Here is a 23,243-nt window from a genome sequence, read left to right on the forward strand (position 1 = left end):
ACAAACTCGACTTCATACATTTTAATTTGGTTATGACGAACTTGTTGCAAATATCCGTAATACTGGACGATGACAATGTTTTTTTAGGCTAATGCTGGCAACCTTTACAAAAAATGTCAGCTGAATATCAGGTTCATCAAAGAAAATTAACTAACAAATGATGCAAAACCTACCAATTTCCAACTCTACTATGTCTATGTTTTGCATTACCTTGGATATAACGAACTTATTTGCTTGGTCCCTACGAGTTCGCTATAACCGTACTCGACCGCATTATAAAAATGGTATGAGACAAACCAGTTTTTTACGATTTTCTCAAATGTCTGACCTTTGTGCCAAAGTAGAAGTTGAAGCCAACACATTGAGGATTAAATTCTTTGTGTATAATTTTTCGGACATTAAAAAATTTGCAAATATTGTCAATATATAAGGTAATAATTAAGCTAATGTTAAAATGGTTAAGCTAATGTTATAAAATCGTACATGAGGATCGCGCTAATTGTGACGTGGAGTTTGTTCTGAATAATTAAACTTGTGTGTATTTTATATATTTATTATAAATGTGACATAATATAAATTACAATTGGTATTTTAGGGAATTAAGCTTAATTGGCCAATGTGCAAAGACCATTAATTCCGAAGTTCAAAATACTGAAATAAGGGCAAGTTGTAGTCCAAAACCATCCTCTGAATCTACTGAACCACGGCCCCCTGGGGACGAAACGACAACTTTACAAAACATCCAGGATATATCAGCAGATGTAATCTCATCAAAGACCTGCATTTCTGTTGCTGAATCTCTATCAAAAGAAAGAAACGAAGAGGTAAGTTATAGCCGGAATCTTATATTAATCTTCTACGTTTACTAACGTCATTTCAGTGCAAATAATTGTTTTAATATAATGTAAAAGTTACCATTAGTTGTTCTTTTTTCTGTAGGATATGTGGCCAAATCATAATAAAAAAATTCCCAATATTTACGAATATTAATAATTAGGCTCGTACAAATACCCAAATAAATTTACAAGTGTGTGAATTGAAAACGGCGAAAATGGATGAAAATATTTTTTTAAGAACACAATATTTTTACTTTTATAGAAACACAAATGTTTCAATGATTGCAATTCTATATTCAAAAAACCAAAAAAAAATTCAAAATAAGCCCTACCAACGCATACATTTATGTACGCATAAATTTATGTAAAGAAAATAATAATGTCTAAAATATATCAAATTATTAATTTACATGTTTTCCTTATGGCATAATTATCCAAGGTTGTCTCAGCAGACATACGACTCCATTTTTTTATAATTTTACTTTTGACAATATTCAGTTTTCAAAATTTGAATGAAAATACCTTTCTTTGAAACCTACACAACATGTGTTCAGTTCCAAAATTTAGCAATTTATGCCGGGCATAAACAAAATTGGCATCAATTAATTGATTTTCGACAGCATTATGGCAATGAAATTATTAAATTCAGTTTTATTTTGCACATTAAGGACACATATAAACTGGGATAATGTAAAAATTAATTTGAATTAATGCGATTAATGCAAATTAACGATGTTTGTCTAGACTATTAGAACCAAGAATAATAGTAGCATTTCACCCCCAATATGCAAACGTTTTTCAGGTTTTCGTATAGATTGAAACTTTATTCTACATCAATATGTTTATGATTCCAGGTACCGTCTGTTTTAATGCCAGTCAAGCTTATTTAATTTCATTATTAAAAAATTTGGAAAACATGTTACATGCTTACTAACGAATATCACATATATCCCAATGTGTGTTGTGTATGAAATACTATTGCCTTTATTGTTGCAGCCTGATATTGACTGTATTCATATATATATTTTTTTTTGATAAGAAACTATATAGGAGCTTTCAATTTATTGTTGATAAGCCTTCCTATTTCGACGTTTTTGGTGGCTATATTGATAACAACTGATTACATATGTGTCATTCGTAGGAAATTTTTGTGTTTGACAGTTTTAAGAATTTTTGGTTTAGCATAGATTTAAAATACTCTAGAACTGTTGTTTTGTTTACTACTATATTAAATGTAAAAACAGAACTTTGAGATTCTAAATTTCCTTGTATTTTTTTAGGATTCTCAAAGTAAATCAAGTGAAAGTATTACCGAGTTTATACGGGCATATAATTTGACAGATCCGTCGTCGGATAAAGCAAAAAACGTTTCACGTTTATCTGAAAGAGCAAAGAAAAAGTCGTGGTATAACGTGTTATACCCCAACTATAAAACACGTTCACAGGAATTTAAGAGGTTATTTAAGGATGTGCCTGCTGATGAGCGCTTAATAGTTGGTAAGTCGTATTGTATTATTAGCATTGCCAGTTGCAAAAAATGAATTCGATATCAAAATACTTATTTGTATGAATGATGTTTAACAATTCATCAAAATACTAAAAATCGATCGATCGGGAACAATATAAATATTTTTTCAATTCAATTCAATTTATTTCATAAAAGTGAACCTAGCCCAAAGGGCCATGAGCGATTCCAAAAACTTCTTTACATGGACTACTCCAAAAGCTTAAAAATAACAGTATATCACTTAATCATATCATAAACAACAATACATGAACTACTACATAAAAACATAAATCAATAAAATCAACGTAGCAATGACGCTGATCACGAATATATAGTTATAGATACAATTAACAGTTAACGCCGAAGTGTATCACCAGTGCTACCATATATAATCCCAATAGCGTTAAAAGAATAATAATGCTCTGGCGGGCATTTTAATACCTGTTGTTCGCTCGCGGAATTACATACATGAATTAACCCGTATATACAACACTATTATTGATTAATGCCATCATTTTACTCTTTTCTTACTTTTTATACTCTTCACCACACTGTTATACAGGGTATTATGTCTATGTGCATATTTTTTAACATGCTAAAAGAAACGAGATAGACCCATGGTTCCTTTTGAGAATATGCATAGAATCTCTTTCTGGTTCGATATAAGCATGTCCGCCCGTCCGTGTGGCTGTTAATGTTAAATTTCATACAAAGTACAGGTCGCATTTCTGATCCGATTAGGATTAAATTTGGTACATCTCATTTGTTTGGGCCAAGGACGAACCCCAGTGAAATTGGTGTAAATCGGTTCCGATTTAGATATAGCTCCGATATGTATTTTCGTCTGATATGATTTGAATGGTGCACGAAACATAGATATTTTGACCGATTGCATAGCGTACTTAATTGAGTATAGAATGATGTGTATTAAATCCGATATATTCCTCTGATATTATGTAAATGGTGAACTAAACTCACATGATTTGTCCGATTTAGACGAAATTTGGAATACAGTTCTGCATTGAGTCTAAAATTATATTATGTTTTGTTGAAATCGGTTCAGATTTACATGTATATCCCATATATATTTTTGTCCGATTTTATGTAAAAACCTATATTTCTTCGATTTACACGAACTTTTTCGTAGCTTTCTGAATTATTCGCGATTAAGTTAAAATGTTTTTATAAAATATGAAACAACAAGTTGGGAAAAATACATTTTATTGACAGAAACTGTGAATACTGTTAATTCATGTATGTAATTCTGAGAAAGAACAACGTGTTCAAATGCAAAAAAATTGGTCAAAACATGGCGTTGCCTTATATAATTCTACCATGGGATTTATCCTAATTTGTTTCCATACTCTCAGTTGTCATGGATGGGATGGGACTAATACATATCTATGTACATTGTTCAACTCGAGATATTCGCTCAGAAAATGTTGTAAGGTCAATTAAGTAAGTAATATTTCATAATTAAGGGTCGAACAACGTCCGTTTGTGCATGGCATTGTACGTATAACTCAAATATGTAAGGACCTTATCTTCATAATTTTACTTTATATATTTTATATATAAAAGAGCTTAGTGTTAAGTGAGTGGCTGACTGACTGACTGACAGATCATCGCCCAGACGAAACGGCTGAAGCTAGAAGCTTGAAATTTTGAGTGTGGGTTGTTGTTGGTGTGTAGGCATGAGATAAGGCTGGGTTTTTGGAAATTCGAACTAGAAGTGTACGAAATGTACTAAAATATACCAAATATGGTACCCTTTGTATTAGGCGAACGGGAAGAGCTAGAGCTCTGAAATTTGGAATGTAGGTCACTGATGAAAAGTTAGAATGATGTACAAAAGGGTTTTTGGAAATTCGATTTAGAAGTGTACTAAAAGTACTAAACATTACTAAATTTAGTTCTAATTGTATATGTATTGAACATATATAGCTAGAATCTCGAAATTTTATATGGAATAAAGGTTGGGAAGTGGTGTTGATGTATGGAAATGGTTTATGAAATTAGTACATATTTATATAAAATCTACAAAGTGATACTAAATTTAGTACTATTTGCGTTTAAATGAGTGTATAGAGATGAAAGCCTAAAAATCGCAATTAGGAATACTATTGTAGTACAGTATTGAGGTAGCTTTAAAAAATCGTACTTATGTGTACGAAAAGTACTAAATGGTACCAAATCTGGTATAATTTTTTTTTGATTTTAATGAACAGACAGGGTGGAACGCTCAAATTTGGACTTACGATTACTATTTGAAAGCAGGATTGAGGTACATTTGGAATTTTACGCTTATGAGTACGAAAAGTACTAAATTTGGTACGGTTTGGACTTTGGTCGAATTAAGATCACTGTTAGAGTGTAAGATTGATGTAGTTTTAGAAATTCTTACTTAGTAGTATGAAAAGTACTAAATGGAACTATATTTGGATTTGGTTGAACCCAGAGATTTGGAATTTGGATTATTGTTATAGTGTAGTATTGAGTTATGGCGACAATTTTAGACAATCAAATTTATGTGTACGAATAGTAAATAGAATAGAAAATGCACTATATTTTGATTTGGGTAACGGAGAGAGTTGGATACCTAAAATTTAGAATGTCGGTCACAGACGGAGAGTTAGAAAGAAGTACCAAGGGATTATTGGAAGTAATTGGTACTAAATTTAGTGGTGGTGATGGTATGGAGGTAATCTAAAAAATGTGTACTTATGTGGTCGAAAAGTGCTATATGAAACTAAATTTGGAACCTGTACGTATTTGCTAAAATCTGATCTATTTTTAATCTGTGTAATATAATAAAAAATGGATTTCGTCGGAAATGGGACTACCCGAATGTTGGGGGACAATGCTTACTTTCCCCACTCATAAATAGTTTTATAAAAATGCGTCTGACTATTCGAAAAGATTATTTTTTTTTATGAAATGCGAATCGTATGTATACATTTGGAATTATGTACGAGCCTTGTACATTTTTTACAGAAAATACGCCATTTTTGCATTCTGTTTGTAAAAGTAGAATCTCTTATTCTTTCAAAATTAACATTAAATAATATTACTTATTTTCGTACTTTCAGATTATTCCTGTGCACTTTATAGAGACTTACTTATTCAAGGTCGTTTGTATATATCACAAAATTATGTCTGTTTTCATGCCAATATCTTGGGCTGGGAAACGTGTTTGGTAATAAAGTGGAAAGACGTTACTTCAATAACAAAAGAGAAAACAGCTCTAGTCATACCAAATGCTATTTCAATTGCTACTGTAACCGAAAATTATTTTTTTTCCTCATTTACGACGCGTGACAAGACGTTTCTTATACTCTTCAGAGTATGGCAGAACACGTTAATGAATAAACCTATGTTAGCTCAAGAAGTGTGGCAACTAGTACATAGTTATTACGGTGATGAATTAGGATTAACCACAGATGACGAAGATTACGTAGATCCCCGAATAGCAGATGAAAACGACGGCTGTGCCATTTTGGATTTCGTTTCTGCTATAGATGATACACACTCGTTTAGCTTAGGAAGCCAGGAGTCTTCAAATATATACATATTTCGGTCTTTTAGCAATAATAGCGGTTCCAGTAACTACAGTAGCAACAGTACCAGTAGCAGTGGTGGTGGTACTGCAGCAATATATCGTACCAATAGAGAAACCAAAATGAAATCGAATGCCAAAGAACTCACCTTGATCTCAGCAAAACCCGAGGAGGGTACTGCAACCAACGCACCCGCACAGAATAACGCGGGTGGTCTGGGACATGATGGCAATACGGATCGCAATAGTAGCAGCACTCCCGGCAAGGAAGTAAAACACAATAATGCCGCCAGTGAAAACAAACGAAAAGTATCGAAAAATAGTAGAGCACGCGAGGAAACTACAAGTAAAAATGCCGAAACTTTACCAACTGATATTTCCGATTCAAGCGATTCGGAGGGAACAAATATACCGTAAGTATAATCGGTCAAGAATACAAAATAATAAATAAGCTGGATGACTATGAAGGATTTAAGATACCTTTAAAAATTTCTATCCTCGATAATTGTTTGCTTGTCATAAGTAATCGGTTAATGTAGGGAAATCAAGAGCTCTTATATATTATTATTATACTTGACGAACCAGTGAACTCTGTTATTAATGCTGTTAAGTTTTTAGTTATTGTTATTGATGGATTTTCTTATGTTGTTGCTATTTGGCTGGAAAAATATTGATAGTTTTTGGTAGGGAGATTTGTTATTCAATCATTATCCAAAATATAGAATTGGACAAATTGTTAGCCTTATGAACAAGGTTTATTCATAAGGTTAACAGGGAGGCGAATTCGACGTCTTCATTGACTGTCAAATTTATTGTTTGAAGAATAAATAAACAAAAAATATTTTTATTTGAAACGAAATATGTGTGCACATTACTATCATTGCGTTTTTTTGTTCTGGTTGGTATTTCGCTATTAAAAAGTTGACAGCAAGAGAAGCCTAAGGCATGAATTCGACTGCCGGTTAACCTTATGAATAAACTTTGGTTCTGTCCATGGCCCAAATCAGCTGGTCATGAGCAGCTGATTAAGTTTTTTGTTCCGCGGAAAAAATTAATAATAATGAACTGAGTTTTGTAGTTTATTTATACGAAATTCGGATTCGGTTTTATTCGATTCGGATTTAGTTGTATGTAAAGAGAAATTGGCTAAGGTGCATAACGACGTAAGTGATTTGAAAAGGCAACTTGTTGACATTGAAAGGAAGAATTGTGTCCGTCAACGACGTCTTAACCGATTTTAATTAATGGATTGCCGAGGTCGATTCGAAATCTCCAAGAGCCGATTATAAATATTGCTAAAATGTGTAATGTTGAGCTTAAGGCCAGTGAGATCCAACATTGTTGTTATGTGTTTGGAGGAAATTCAGTATTGGTCAAGTTCACTACAGTCCACATCAGAGATACTGTTATGGCTAATTACCATCGTCTAGGGTATATTGCTTTAAGTAATGTAATCAATACTCATGTGACCTCCCGTGTTTATCTTAATGACCATCTTACGCCTCCTGCTGTTTTGTTCTCTGTCTGCTTCGAAAGTGCGCGATTCTTGTAAAAGGCTTGGTGTATCTGTAATTCACAATGTTCGGCCAACGCATTATTCTGTTGCTCATAATTCCACATCATTACTGGACTTTTTTGCACTGAGTAATGTAGATTCACTTGTTTTATCTAACCAGTTCATTTGTCCTGGAATATCCGACCATGCTTTTATATTTCTGTCTCTTAACATCTCTGTTGCATGTGTGGATCAATACATTGAGTACATTGATTATAATTCAGTGCGTCATGATGTTTTACATGGTACCATATCATCATTTGATTTGATTATTTTAACATTATTCGTACTACGTATTTTACGAATAATGTTAATGTTCAATGGGATTGCTTTGATTCATGTCTAAATTTGCTTCTCTCTTTGTTCCCTACTAAGAAAAGAAGGTTAATAAATAATGTTAATGCTAACAATGATTGGTATGAGTCCTCTGAAATTTGTTACTACAACTCCATTAGAGATTTAGCATTTAAAGAGTATATGCGCACAAGGAGTTTAGTGGATTGGAGAAATTTTTGCAAGGCCCGTAATAGGGCTAAATCTGTCGTCAGAAAGGCTAAGAGTATTGCTCATTCATCACTGTTTGAGGGCCAAAGAAGTAATAAGGAATTGTGGAACATACTTAAGTCAAATGGTTTTTCTTCTGATAAAGCATATGGTTATACGGGAAATGTAGATGAATTGAACGCTGATTTCCCTAAGAACCAACTTGATAATCCCAATATTTTGTTTGATGTTAGTGATTTTGCCCTTCGTGATAATGTTTTTTTCTTTTCGATGCATTGATTGCTCTGAGTTGGAGGCAGCATTCGCGTCTATTACATCTAATGCGTCAGGTTTGGATGGGTTTTCCTTAAAGTGTTTGAAGATTGTGCTCCCTCTTGTTGGTTCACACTTTCTTCATTTGGTTAATACAGTATTAACCTCTTCAATTTTTCCTGTTAGCTGGAAGTTAGCGAAGATTGTTCCAGTAAAAAAGAAAAATGTTGTTGGTGCGGCGCAAGAGTATCGTCCGATTTCGGTGTTACCTATATGTTCCAAGATAGTTGAACATATTTTAAAGTCCCAGATTATGTCGTATTTGCAGCGCAACAATATGCTTAATGATGCTCAATGTGGCTTTAGAAAGGATAGAAGTACTGCATCTCTTTTGTTGGGATTGACTGATTCGATTCGGGCTAATTTTGGTAACACCAAGTGTTGTATTTTATTATCGCTTGACTTGGAAAAGGCTTTCGATAGAGTTGATCACCACAAGTTATTGCTAAAGTTGCACTCCCTGTATGGTTTTTCACTTAGTGCGTGTTTACTTATGTCATCTTATTTATTGGGCAGAAAGCAATTGGTATGTTCTGAGAATAGATATAGCTCTGTCTTACCCGTTAGAAGTGGTGTTCCGCAAGGGTCGGTTTTAGGGCCACTTCTGTTCATCCTATTTCTTAATGATATGTTTCCAGAGTTACAGTTCTGGTGTGTACCATATGCATTCGCTGATTATGTCCAGTTGCTTTTTAAAGGAGATTCTCGATTTGGGTCAGTGTTTCAATCAAAGATTGATAGCGCTATGGGGGTTTTGCACACTTGGATGTCAAATAATTCGCTCAGCATTAACCCGTCCAAGACGAAATCTATGTTTTTTGCAACGTTGTGCTTGATAACAAGCTTTGTTTTGATAACCATATAAATATGGTTGTTTCCAAAATGCATGTTTCTCTTCGTGCTCTTTACGCGACTGATCTATCCTTGTCGTTTTTCTTAAGGAAGCGTTTGGCCCATGTATTAGTCTTACCTGTGTTCTTGTATTGTATTGAAGTATACTCGGCTTCCACTTTGAGTAATTTTCATTTAGTCCAAATTGCAGTTAAACGAATTATACGTTTTGTGTATAGGTTAAATCCTCATGTTCATATTAGTGCCTATGTTATTGATTTTTTTGGTTGCTCCTTTAAGTCGTATGTGGATTCTCGCTTGCTTCTTTGTTTGTTCAAGATAGTTAAACAACAATGTCCCTTGTTTTTAGTCGATAAATTGGTTTTCTGTTCTTCTACTAGGCGCAATCAACTTCAAATTCCGTTTGTTCACCATCTATTGGCTCACTCATTTATTGTTCGTGTGGCACGGTTATATAACACTTTACCCAGTGAACTTAAAAATTTCAGTGTTGCCCCCGCAACGTTCTATAAAAAAATTGTTCGCCACCTGTATTGAGCTTTGACATACAACATTTCCTATTGCACTTATTGGTGGATGTTAGGATATATACTTTTCTTTTAATAATGTATTTTTTTTGATTGATCTCATATTTTACGTTTGTTAATTTATTTTTTTAACTTAAATTTGCATATTAGAATAAGTTTTTTTATTTTTTTTGGACATGTTATGAAATATCCCTTTGTTTGAGTAGTTAAATCATACTGTTATGCATTATGTATTACATTTATTGGCCTAAAGGCTTCGTTATACATGTTAAGATTGAAATAAATAAATAAGTATCAGGTCATCCAGAAGGCGAATTTAAGGAAATGCACAACCCTGTAACTACATTTTCTTTCAAAAGTTGATGTTTTGGCAAAAAAAATCTTTGAAACAATTTCGAATTACTTTGCACTTTTCGAAGGCTCAATTTAAACACAGCACTGATTTTATTTTAATAATATTGTCAATATATTTTGACAAAAAATGTAAATATCAGCTGTCCTTACTGGGTGACCTAATATATAGACCTTGATTGAAATATATACAAATTTAATTGAAATGAAAATTATTTTTTTAACGCGTCCGTCTGGAAGTAATTACTTTGTTATGGATGAAACAAATATTTCTTGGCATTCCCTACTGGATTTTGGGAAGATATCATAACCTTTCATTCATTTTTCGCGTTTTTAGTTAGTTAGTCAAATAAACAGAGCCACTTGTTGCGTATATTAATTTTATATTTGGCAGAAGAAGCCACCACTTACATAGTTGTTTTTTTGTTATTCACCTCAAACTGCCCTACCTGGTATTATTGTACCATGCATCGACGTATTTCGGTAAAATTTATATAAATCCATATATTTTACTTTTGTGGTGAATAACGTCGAACGAGCTAGTCGAAATTTATGTAGGACTGGTACGTTGAAATCAAATCAGCTGGGGTTTGACAGTGTTTTGAATATAATTAAAATTGTTTGAAATAAATTCAAATCAATTTCATTACATAAGAGAAATAAGAAATTTATCGTTTATTACTCAAATATACTGTCAAAATCGTTTATAACAACTTAACCAAAAGTCCCGAGAAACGTCCGGCCTTATTTTGATGTCGTTTATAATGACATATAGCTTATTACGAACAATTTTGGCGGCCCTTTGGCCGTCGTTATAAATTATTTCGACTGTATGTTCGATTTTATAATGAAATTATGACGTGTAATACATTTTTCGTGTCTAGTCATATCGTCAGCTAAAATGCAAAAAGGCGTAACTAACAAAAAAAAAAAATTGAAAATTGGCTTTTTGAATGAATATTGTGAATGCCAATAAACTACATGTGTTGACAAAGTTTTACACGTCTGCGGTCAAAAGAGGAGCTTCTATTAACAAAAAACAAAAAGACGTAACTACAAGTGGGTTTATTTGATAAATGCAAAATGGCGTAACTAACAAAAAATTCACGTTTTTACTTAATTGTTATGACTGCCATTAAACTATATAACTAAATTTGTTACAAAAAATTATAGTCTATTATTCGTCATATGCAATATCACCCTGTCGGGCATACTTTTTCATTTCACATGGCATGTTTTTAGTTTTCATTCAAAACAGTTTGCATCTTCTACACAATTATGATTTTGTTAGTTACGCCTTTTTGCATTTTAGCTAACGATATATTGAAAAAAGTCAAAATAAACACAAAGACTAGTTGGGTACATTTATTTTATGTCTATTGGAGCTAGCATAGTAACACAGTAGTTACTCATCTCAGCAAACACTGCATTGTATTATTGAAATATGACTGCCAAGGTATATTAACCAGGTAACCGTATCGAGCCAGGTTATGGTAACATTATATGTCACAACAATTTGTTGATGTTTGAATTCGCCGTAAAAAAACTATTTCGGAAGACAATTCTTAAATAAATACAAATCATAAAGTCTTCGATAGGAAGACGTGTTGCCTTCTAGAATGGATGTCCTGCTGTATTTAATATGCTACAGAACCACGTTTATGTTGTGTAGTAAAGAGGAATTTTTGGTCCCTAAGACAAAATTATGAATAACATTCGGTACTACATAAAAAGAATTTGTGGTCTTTGATTGAACTATTGGCGTTCTGATTTTATGAAGAGATATGTTTGTCTTCTATAGATATTTTGGTTTATTATAATTATACATTATAATCTTTTATACAAATGCATTTTGGTACATTTCAAATAAAATTATATCCTTCATGGTCAGGTGGTCCTATATTGAACCGAGAGTTTAATTCGTTTATTTGGCGGTGAGGGTATATTCCGATCCGAGACGATAGCTTCCACACATTATTTTGATAAAGATGATACAACCATATAAGGTCTATGATACAACCATGAAGGTCTATTATTGAACATCAATCAGGCAGAATTCAATATTTCTTGAATTTGGTATTTTAAAAAATCTGTCAGTTGCTCCAGCTTCCATGTAGTAATACGTTCGATTTCGGTTGTAATTTAACAATTTTGAATACAATGCAATATTTTGTTAAGTCTTGACCACTCAGATGCTTTAAAAAACTTCCCGAACTATGTTGATTATGGGTCCAGTTCTTTGCGTACCAAAAAATTATCCATTGCAAGCCATTTTTAAAAGATTTTATTCCTTGCTTCATATTTAATTCATAAATATTTTATTTGAGAAAAATTATGGAATTTTAAAAATGTAAACAAATATTTTTAATTCTGTGTTCTGATTGGTGGAAATAATTCGCCTCAAATGTTATATGTCACTGCGAATTAATGTATAATCGCTTTGTTTACAAATTTTGACATATCATGTTACCAATTCGTCGATGCGGCTACCTTATATATCTACCTGATGACTGCAAAACAACCATTGATTTCCATTTAATTAATATTTCAGATTCGTTGCTACAACTGAGTGTACATCACCTCATGAGGGACGGCAATTGGTGCACACAATTCTGCCCATCAATATAGAAACATTGTTCAATTTACTATTTTCTAAATCGAAATTTTTATTGGATTTCCATGCAATGCGAAAATCCACAGATCTTGTTTTCGGCGATTGGGTGAGAAATGATGAAGGACAAAGGACACGAACAGTTAATGTGACTGTGACCCTGGCAGCATCTGTTGGGCCCAAAACCTCAAAGGTAACAAGACATCACTTTATTTCGCAATGATACATATACATATGTACGGTCTATTGTTCAGGTTACAGAATATCAAGTAATGCGTGATTGCAGCAAACAAGGCGAGCTATATTCCATAGATGTAAATAATGTTAATGCCGGCATTCCATATGCAGATAGCTTTAGTGTTTTAATCCATTATTGTTTAGTAAAGTGAGTAGACGAAATATCTTTATGGTGGCTGACATTAGTATATTGCTATATTTCGTATATTTAGAACTGTTGACGACCATACAATGTTGTCTGTCCACGCCCAAATCAAGTACAAAAAATCAATTTGGGGTGTTGTTAAGGGTTTTATAGAAAAAAATACCTGGGCTGGCCTGGAGGATTTCTATGGATCTTTACTTCAGGCACTACAAAGTGAAACATGTATCCCACCAGCCAAAGGAAAGGGTAGGCGACCGCGGCGAGGTAAGCAAACATACATAATAAATCTTTTTGAGATGTTTACGAATTATTTATGTATGATCTTAAGGAACTGCTGTTTCAATTCGACCCCTGGAGGACACACCACAAATGCAGACTAAACCAGAACCATTAGACCACTTAATTGGCACGCAAACTGTTAGCTCACGCAGCACTGCAGAATGCCCAGCTGTGGTTGCTGATACCACGAATAAATACAGGTGGCTGTCACTGTTTGTTCTTGTTCTATTATGTTTCCTCATAATTGTTAATGTCATATTATTGCTTAAATTGTGGAGATTAGAGGATCGCTTAGAGGAAGATATGTTAAATAGAGCACGTCTGCCTAATTTGGCCGCATTAAAGTATGATCTGATTTATGTATACTGCTACATTTTCTATACACGTATATTTCATAAACTCTTATGTCTTTGTTTGTAGGAAATTGCCCAACAACCATGAGGATTGGATTGACCTCTTGCGACAACAGGAAATGTTGCACGAGACGGAACTACGAAAGTGGCATACGGTTTTACAAACCGCAATCGAGTTACTAAAGAAGGTGAGCATTGTTTGCCAAAATATATTGCCTAATGATAATATAATTGAACAAATTGATCGAATTAGTGATGAGTTTTAATTTACATAATTGTATAACACTATAACATTTTCTACAAATTATCCAATGGACTTTTCCTTCAGTTCTGGTAGATGTAATGAAATGTGTTTTTATTTTAAATACCAACAAATAATTGAATGTGAGTTTGGAGTTTAAGGTTAGATTTTTTATTTCGCTTTTTACTGTAACATTTAAATCCGTAACGGTCTATAAATATGTGCTAATGGAATGAGCGGTACTGCACAAAGTAATATAACTTTTGCGAATGTTTGTTCGCCGATGACTTGTATGTTTTGTTTCATATACCAACATTTTTATATTCCGTCCGATTTTTACATCCATTTCAAAAAAGATGACCATTTTTTTAATTTGTAAGCTATTTATATAATAATAATAAAAGCTATCTCCGGTTGTGCATTCAATTTTGTTACTTTTATTTAAAAAATACTTACAAACTTATAGCTGACATATTCTACATTGAGATTTATTTCGGAATTTGCTGCATAACTACATCAATATATTTATAACAAAAAAACTAGATAATATCCAGTCTAAATTAAAAATATACGAGGCTTAATATATTTGCATTTATTTACCACAATTGTATTTTAATGAATTTAAAGGATGGTTTAGTTCAATATTAAGTTGCTAAATATATATACTAGTTTTTAGCAGATAAGTAAATGTATATACGAGGGAAAAGTCCATACTTACTACAATATTTATAGTAATAACGAGAAGAATTTATTTTCGGAAACCCCAATTGAAAAGATATTATTTTAACAAAAATTGTTTGTGTGTTGGCAGCGTGCTTGTGTACTCCCGATATCTCTTTAGTTGAATTTTTTTCTTTTTATTTTTTGCTTTACGTGTAATTTGTTCTATTTTATTTGATATTTATAATTTCCTTACGTATTATATGCATTTTTATCATTTCAGACTGAAAAAACCTTGGCTGAACTTATGTTTCGCTAACATTTCCATGTATTGTATTTTTTAGTTTTTAAGCATATATACATACAGATGTATATGTACATACACAACTAAAACTTTAGAAAATTATAACTGGGACAGACCAGACGTAACATGTGATTATTTCCTCGGTTTGTAGCCACAAATTATGTTTATTTTGCTACCGTAGGACGTTTATAGTGAAATTGTTTTGTTTTTATTTGTTCAGTTTCTGTTGATTTTTTAAACCAATTTATAGTTTATTAATGTAATATAGAAAACATTATTAGCTTCACGTAGAAGTATAACTTATTACCAGTTTATTTGTATTTTTCATTAGTTTTAGAAAGTATACAAGTAACTGATGTGTGCATTATTAAGATTTGTTCCGAAATATTGATTTGTATATAGCCAGAGAGGCTAATTTAGATTATGAAACTTGACTATAATTGGAATTATGAATAAATTCAAAAATACAGACAAGAAGTTCTATAAATCAAGCCTAAGTTTTCCTCTGCTGTCAACTTTTTAATCGCGAAATACCAACCAGAACAGGATAAAAATTCTAAATATCTTTCAAATAAACGTAAAAATGTGCACGAATATTTTGGTTCGGATAAAACTAATTTTCGTTTTTTTATTCTTCAAACAATAAAATTAACAGTCAATGAAGACTTCGAATTCGTCTCCCGGTACACCTTATTTAATAGGCGATGTTATGAATATTTAAGTTTATTTCTTTGTTGCAAGTTGTATTTTCAATTGGATTATGGACATATTTTTGTACATTTACGGACTGAAAGTCCCATTAAACCCTATACATTTATGCAGCCATGTACACATTATATAACCTATACAAAATGAAATGGTGCGAAACATTCCCAAAACGCACTTAATAAATTCGCAAGCCACCACACAATTTTTTTTTAGTATTTAATGTATTTTTCTTTTGAAAATTAAGCAGTATATGAAAGCAAATACATACAGCAAACTTATAGAGAAATTACCGCGAAACTACTTATACATTTTCTGAATGTCTCTTGAAAAAAAGTATTTACCGTACAATTTGTAATTATATTGTGTATTAGTTTTAATAAAGAGCATTTGTTTATACAAAATGTGTAAAATTGAAATTATATTCTAACAATTTGAAAAACACATAAAATATAGTTTTACTGGTTGACTTCAATATTAAGGTTTGTATGAAGTAAATATATTTAACAATGATGCCCAGCCTTGTAACCTTCAGGGGCTGTATATATTACAATTTCATATTTAATATACAGTCATGTATGGATGTAGTAATTTCATATACAGTCATGTATGGATGTAGTAAAGTAATTTTGCGAGGCCTGTTCACATTATACACTTTGTTATTAAGATCATTGAAAGAATTCGCGAGTAGATGTTTGCTTCTTACGCTCAGAAATTGACTTTAGAATCACTTATGTGCTGATTTTAACTCTTTAGTAGTACGCCAACTGTCGTAGACGTTGTCGTTTTTGACGGTATTATATAAAATTTAGGACTACGTAAAATTTTGTAATATATTTTTCCCTTTGTCGGTTACAAAATCGAAGCAAAAATTTTATTTTTTTTTATATTGAACAAGAAAAGCTACGTATAAAGATGTAGAAAAGCGTTGGAAAATTAACTGAGTGTTCTTGGTAGACCTAGAGAAAAGATGTCGATCACGTGAAGTTCTAAAGTGGCAGATTTATATAGAAATGAAACAAATCTTTGTTTTACAAAAATACAAAATGGTACTTCTAGAAAATCAGCTGCATAAGCTGAAATATGGTCTGATCGACGTAAATTATAAACGTACCTTACACATATTTTTCTATTTTGTAAAAATGTTCATGTGTGGTACCAGACACAACCAGTGTTGCCGTTTGAAAATTTTATTTCCGCCCAAAATTCCCCCTAAAAAGTGCCAAAATCAATAATTTATGCCCAAAAATTTAAGCGTTAAAGAAAAGATACAAATATTAAAAGAGCGGGTCCTTTTTGTTCTATATTTTTTTAAAGGCTGAAAAGTACACTGTTTTGCAGCATGGAAGTATGGAAAAATTGATTTTTAGTTTTTTTGATGTATTTGATTTAAAAATTTGTACTTTGTTGCGGCAAAATTCCCTAATCGAAATATTTGTTTAGACTCCATGTGTCTTTGGACCAAATCCGATTCGACAATTTGGAGTCCATTTACAAATGACCCTCTCTCTGTCTGTCTGGATGACTGGTGCGCACGATATCTTTCAAAATAAGTAACATATTTCATCCAAACTTAGCACATATTAATGTTTAAATCAAGATCGGAGATGGAGAACATGGAACCACTCCTTCCAGTACCACCCCACAAAACGTCGAAATTTTTATTTTTTTTTCCATCCAATATCTGTTGAACGGAATGTCTGATTTAATCTTTCCACCTACTTTTACCAAAACTATATCAAGTTCGAAGGTTGTAAATTTTGATTTCATGCATTGATTGCACATCGTAATATCTTACCAAATCTGAATTAAACCCGAATATGTGGCCTCTAGGGCATAACTCTTTGAAAAAAGCATATACCTTATATAAAGAGAATGGTAAATACTGTGTGGTCTAAAAATGAAAGGCCTTAATACTTATTCTTAATATAAATTTTGGGCAATTATCGGTCACAATATAATAATCAATTTTCCACCTTGGCACTAGAGTAGTTTCATAGACCCCAGTAAACCGGGACTGACCATACAACACCCTTCACAAATACGACTGAACATGAGAAAAAATTCAATCTTGATGGCCCAGATGATTTAAATTGTTATTGGAGAGATCTACGGAAGGAATCACGATATTCCTTACAACAACATTTCAGTGGGGGTTCTTTAATGGTCATGGGAGCATTTTGATTTGACATTTCCTTGTTGTCGAATGAATTCAATGGAGTACGTTTTTACGTTGGGAAAGCAGTAACAATGAAACACTCGTTTTTCAACAGGGCAATTCGTCAGTTCATAAAAGTCGCCATACTTAAGAATGGTTAAAATCAAAAAATATTCCAACTTCCTACCAGAATCCGATTGAGAACATATGGGGAATCTTGACTCTTCTTGTCGATGCAGAAAACCGCCAATACCAAACTGTGTTTAACCCAAAGGATTGATTATTGATGAATGGCGGTAAATTGATGAATATTTGCGAACAAAATTTGATAGACAGTATGATGGACAGACTTTTTGAACTTATTCAAAATAAGGGAGAGTTTGATGATTTTATTGTTTACAATAACTGAATGGGTCCATTGTATTTATCAACTAACATACCAATTGAATAAAAGGTTCATATATAGTTATGATACGCAGTGTAGTAGTCGTCTTTGAGTAGAACCGAATTCACATACAAATGGCTATTAATCCATAAATACAAATTATAATGGACAGACGGGGGAAAAACATATGTAAGTTGTATTTTCAATTGGATTATGGACATATTTTTGTACATTTACGGACTGAAAGTCCCATTAAACCCTATACATTTATGCAGCCATGTACACATTATATAACCTATACAAAATGAAATGGTGCGAAACATTCCCAAAACGCACTTAATAAATTCGCAAGCCACCACACAATTTTTTTTTAGTATTTAATGTATTTTTCTTTTGAAAATTAAGCAGTATATGAAAGCAAATACATACAGCAAACTTATAGAGAAATTACCGCGAAACTACTTATACATTTTCTGAATGTCTCTTGAAAAAAAGTATTTACCGTACAATTTGTAATTATATTGTGTATTAGTTTTAATAAAGAGCATTTGTTTATACAAAATGTGTAAAATTGAAATTATATTCTAACAATTTGAAAAACACATAAAATATAGTTTTACTGGTTGACTTCAATATTAAGGTTTGTATGAAGTAAATATATTTAACAATGATGCCCAGCCTTGTAACCTTCAGGGGCTGTATATATTACAATTTCATATTTAATATACAGTCATGTATGGATGTAGTAATTTCATATACAGTCATGTATGGATGTAGTAAAGTAATTTTGCGAGGCCTGTTCACATTATACACTTTGTTATTAAGATCATTGAAAGAATTCGCGAGTAGATGTTTGCTTCTTACGCTCAGAAATTGACTTTAGAATCACTTATGTGCTGATTTTAACTCTTTAGTAGTACGCCAACTGTCGTAGACGTTGTCGTTTTTGACGGTATTATATAAAATTTAGGACTACGTAAAATTTTGTAATATATTTTTCCCTTTGTCGGTTACAAAATCGAAGCAAAAATTTTATTTTTTTTTTTATATTGAACAAGAAAAGCTACGTATAAAGATGTAGAAAAGCGTTGGAAAATTAACTGAGTGTTCTTGGTAGACCTAGAGAAAAGATGTCGATCACGTGAAGTTCTAAAGTGGCAGATTTATATAGAAATGAAACAAATCTTTGTTTTACAAAAATACAAAATGGTACTTCTAGAAAATCAGCTGCATAAGCTGAAATATGGTCTGATCGACGTAAATTATAAACGTACCTTACACATATTTTTCTATTTTGTAAAAATGTTCATGTGTGGTACCAGACACAACCAGTGTTGCCGTTTGAAAATTTTATTTCCGCCCAAAATTCCCCCTAAAAAGTGCCAAAATCAATAATTTATGCCCAAAAATTTAAGCGTTAAAGAAAAGATACAAATATTAAAAGAGCGGGTCCTTTTTGTTCTATATTTTTTTAAAGGCTGAAAAGTACACTGTTTTGCAGCATGGAAGTATGGAAAAATTGATTTTTAGTTTTTTTGATGTATTTGATTTAAAAATTTGTACTTTGTTGCGGCAAAATTCCCTAATCGAAATATTTGTTTAGACTCCATGTGTCTTTGGACCAAATCCGATTCGACAATTTGGAGTCCATTTACAAATGACCCTCTCTCTGTCTGTCTGGATGACTGGTGCGCACGATATCTTTCAAAATAAGTAACATATTTCATCCAAACTTAGCACATATTAATGTTTAAATCAAGATCGGAGATGGAGAACATGGAACCACTCCTTCCAGTACCACCCCACAAAACGTCGAAATTTTTATTTTTTTTTCCATCCAATATCTGTTGAACGGAATGTCTGATTTAATCTTTCCACCTACTTTTACCAAAACTATATCAAGTTCGAAGGTTGTAAATTTTGATTTCATGCATTGATTGCACATCGTAATATCTTACCAAATCTGAATTAAACCCGAATATGTGGCCTCTAGGGCATAACTCTTTGAAAAAAGCATATACCTTATATAAAGAGAATGGTAAATACTGTGTGGTCTAAAAATGAAAGGCCTTAATACTTATTCTTAATATAAATTTTGGGCAATTATCGGTCACAATATAATAATCAATTTTCCACCTTGGCACTAGAGTAGTTTCATAGACCCCAGTAAACCGGGACTGACCATACAACACCCTTCACAAATACGACTGAACATGAGAAAAAATTCAATCTTGATGGCCCAGATGATTTAAATTGTTATTGGAGAGATCTACGGAAGGAATCACGATATTCCTTACAACAACATTTCAGTGGGGGTTCTTTAATGGTCATGGGAGCATTTTGATTTGACATTTCCTTGTTGTCGAATGAATTCAATGGAGTACGTTTTTACGTTGGGAAAGCAGTAACAATGAAACACTCGTTTTTCAACAGGGCAATTCGTCAGTTCATAAAAGTCGCCATACTTAAGAATGGTTAAAATCAAAAAATATTCCAACTTCCTACCAGAATCCGATTGAGAACATATGGGGAATCTTGACTCTTCTTGTCGATGCAGAAAACCGCCAATACCAAACTGTGTTTAACCCAAAGGATTGATTATTGATGAATGGCGGTAAATTGATGAATATTTGCGAACAAAATTTGATAGACAGTATGATGGACAGACTTTTTGAACTTATTCAAAATAAGGGAGAGTTTGATGATTTTATTGTTTACAATAACTGAATGGGTCCATTGTATTTATCAACTAACATACCAATTGAATAAAAGGTTCATATATAGTTATGATACGCAGTGTAGTAGTCGTCTTTGAGTAGAACCGAATTCACATACAAATGGCTATTAATCCATAAATACAAATTATAATGGACAGACGGGGGAAAAACATATGTAAATCGAATCAGCTAGTCGAAATGTATCGGTAGTCTTTTAGTAATATTTCGCTGTTTTACAAACTCTTGGGACAATAAAATTTCTCACAACATATTTATGTAGGGCATATAGAAATATAGAAAACCAGTAAGGAAAGATCAAAAGTCGGACGGGGCCGACTATATGATACCCTTCACCACTATGGGTACATGCAAGATATGTTAATATATACAATATCCTGTAGATATAGAAATTTCTTATACATCAGTCGGGACCTAATTCAGTACTCTGTGAAAAATTTTGCTTCAATCCGAACAATATTGGGAGCTTGGTGCACAATTTACTTTAAATCGGACGAAACTATATATGGGAGCTATATCTAAATCTGAACCGATTTCAACTAAACTTCGCATTCATCAATGACCTAATATAGTACGCTGTGCAAAATTTTGTCGCAATCGAATAAATATTGGCAGTATGGAGCTTCATTTACATAAAATGGCACGAAACTATATATAACTCTGTACCGATTACAACAAAATTTTACATACATTCAGTACTCTGTGCACAATTTTACTTTAGTCGTCCACTATTGGGAGTTTGGTGCACTATTTACATTAAATCGTACGAAACTATAAATCGCACAAAGACATAATACCCTGTACCACAGTGTGGTGAAGGGTATAAAAATGTAAATGTGCCGGGAACGAACAAATGCCCAAAATCTGCCCAAGTCGTAAATTTTACATTATTTATGCCCACTTTTGGGCATAAATGCCCACTTTCGGCAACACTGGACACAACTTATATACCATAAGAAATTAGCGATATTAGCATAGAATAAGCGAGATTTCCCTTACAAATAGTGGAATATGGAATTCAGTTGAATATAATTTGATAAGAATGTTTGTTACTATGGGGTAGAGAACGTCAATATGTGGAATAGCGTTGGAAAATTAACTGAGTGTTCTTGGTAGACCTAGAGAAAAGATGTCGATCACGTGAAGTTCTAAAGTGGCAGATTTATATAGAAATGAAACAAATCTTTGTTTTACAAAAATACAAAATGGTACTTCTAGAAAGTCAGCTGCATAAGCTGAAATATGGTCTGATCGACGTAAATTATAAACGTACCTTACACATATTTTTCTATTTTATAAAAATGTTCATGTGTGGTACCAGACACAACTTCTATACCATAAGAAATTAACAATATTAGCATAGAATAAGCGAGATTTCCTTTACAAATAGTGGAATATGCAATTCAGTTGTATATAATTTGAGAAGAATGTTTATTACTATGGGGTAGAGAACATCAATATGAGCACATATTGGGATTTAGTCCCCTGAAAGGCTTTAAAAACATATATTTCAAACACACAATTAAATGATAAAGTACACCCCTGTCTCGATATCGGGTAAATTTAAATAAGCATTACTAATATTATTGTTCTCCGTAAAATATGATTTAAAAACATTAACATCCAAATCAGTTGTGAGGTATGTGCTACTACCAACGACACCGCCTGTTACTGCAATTACAAGCTTAAACATAACAAAATATAACTAAGACAATAGCAGAAATGAGTGTATCACGTTTCGAAAATCAATGATTTGACTACTTTTATAATAAAATGCCAACGCGTTAACAAATAAATTTGAGATTTTGTCGAAAATTTATACTTTTGGTGAATTTTATTTAACTTTGTAGAAGGAAGTAAGTTTGTTTCTGCAATTTATTGAATCTTTTTCTGTTCACGTAGCGAACATGGTTTTTAAATAATAAAGATAGTGAATGTCTTGCTGTGGGTCTCTTGTGTAGAAGAGAGAATATTTAGTTAAACAGGGATCTATTTTTGTATACAGTCCACTTGAGATAAGAGATTATTTTGGTTGAATATTTGTACACAATAATAAGATAGGAGTTTTCTATTGCCACATGTGGTATGTTTGGGTGAGATTACGGGGAGTTATCTTCACTACAGACTGATAAGCATGTGTAGCGTGCTTGCCACATGTGAGATAAAGAATTGTGTGTGTCCACTCCATGTGTTATGGCAGATGCACTCTCTCTGTCCCTCTCTTTTACACATTAGTCTAAGATAGGTTAAGTCATATTGTACAACTTAGTTCTTAAGGATTACTTTCTATATTAATAAATTAGTGTGTAAATGCACAGCAAAGATCCCGCGTAAGATCCCTAGTTTTTCATTTTCATATTTTTCGGTAAATTTTCGAATTTTTATCGATTTTCTAAAGAAATCTTAGCAAATTTTGCAGTTTTTTTTTTT

At 32.5% G+C, this 23,243-nt stretch overlaps 1 protein-coding gene across 1 annotated transcript; it reads left to right on the forward strand.

The window, feature by feature from the left end:
* Positions 1 to 454: 454 nt before the first annotated feature.
* LOC133330177 (protein Aster-B) lies at positions 455 to 14,867 on the forward strand. Its single transcript, XM_061538646.1, has 10 exons — positions 455 to 468; positions 596 to 824; positions 2,117 to 2,333; positions 5,433 to 6,312; positions 12,552 to 12,804; positions 12,866 to 12,996; positions 13,061 to 13,257; positions 13,322 to 13,616; positions 13,693 to 13,813; positions 14,810 to 14,867. The coding sequence occupies exons 1-10, from the start codon at positions 455 to 457 to the stop codon at positions 14,843 to 14,845; spliced, it is 2,373 nt and encodes a 790-aa protein (XP_061394630.1). The 3' UTR covers positions 14,846 to 14,867.
* Positions 14,868 to 23,243: the final 8,376 nt, after the last annotated feature.

Source organism: Musca vetustissima, unplaced genomic scaffold (genome assembly GCF_032173495.1).
Source record: "Musca vetustissima isolate MV318-11 ecotype Yass unplaced genomic scaffold, APGP_CSIRO_Mvet_v1 utg10898, whole genome shotgun sequence".
NCBI lineage: Eukaryota > Metazoa > Arthropoda > Insecta > Diptera > Muscidae > Musca > Musca vetustissima.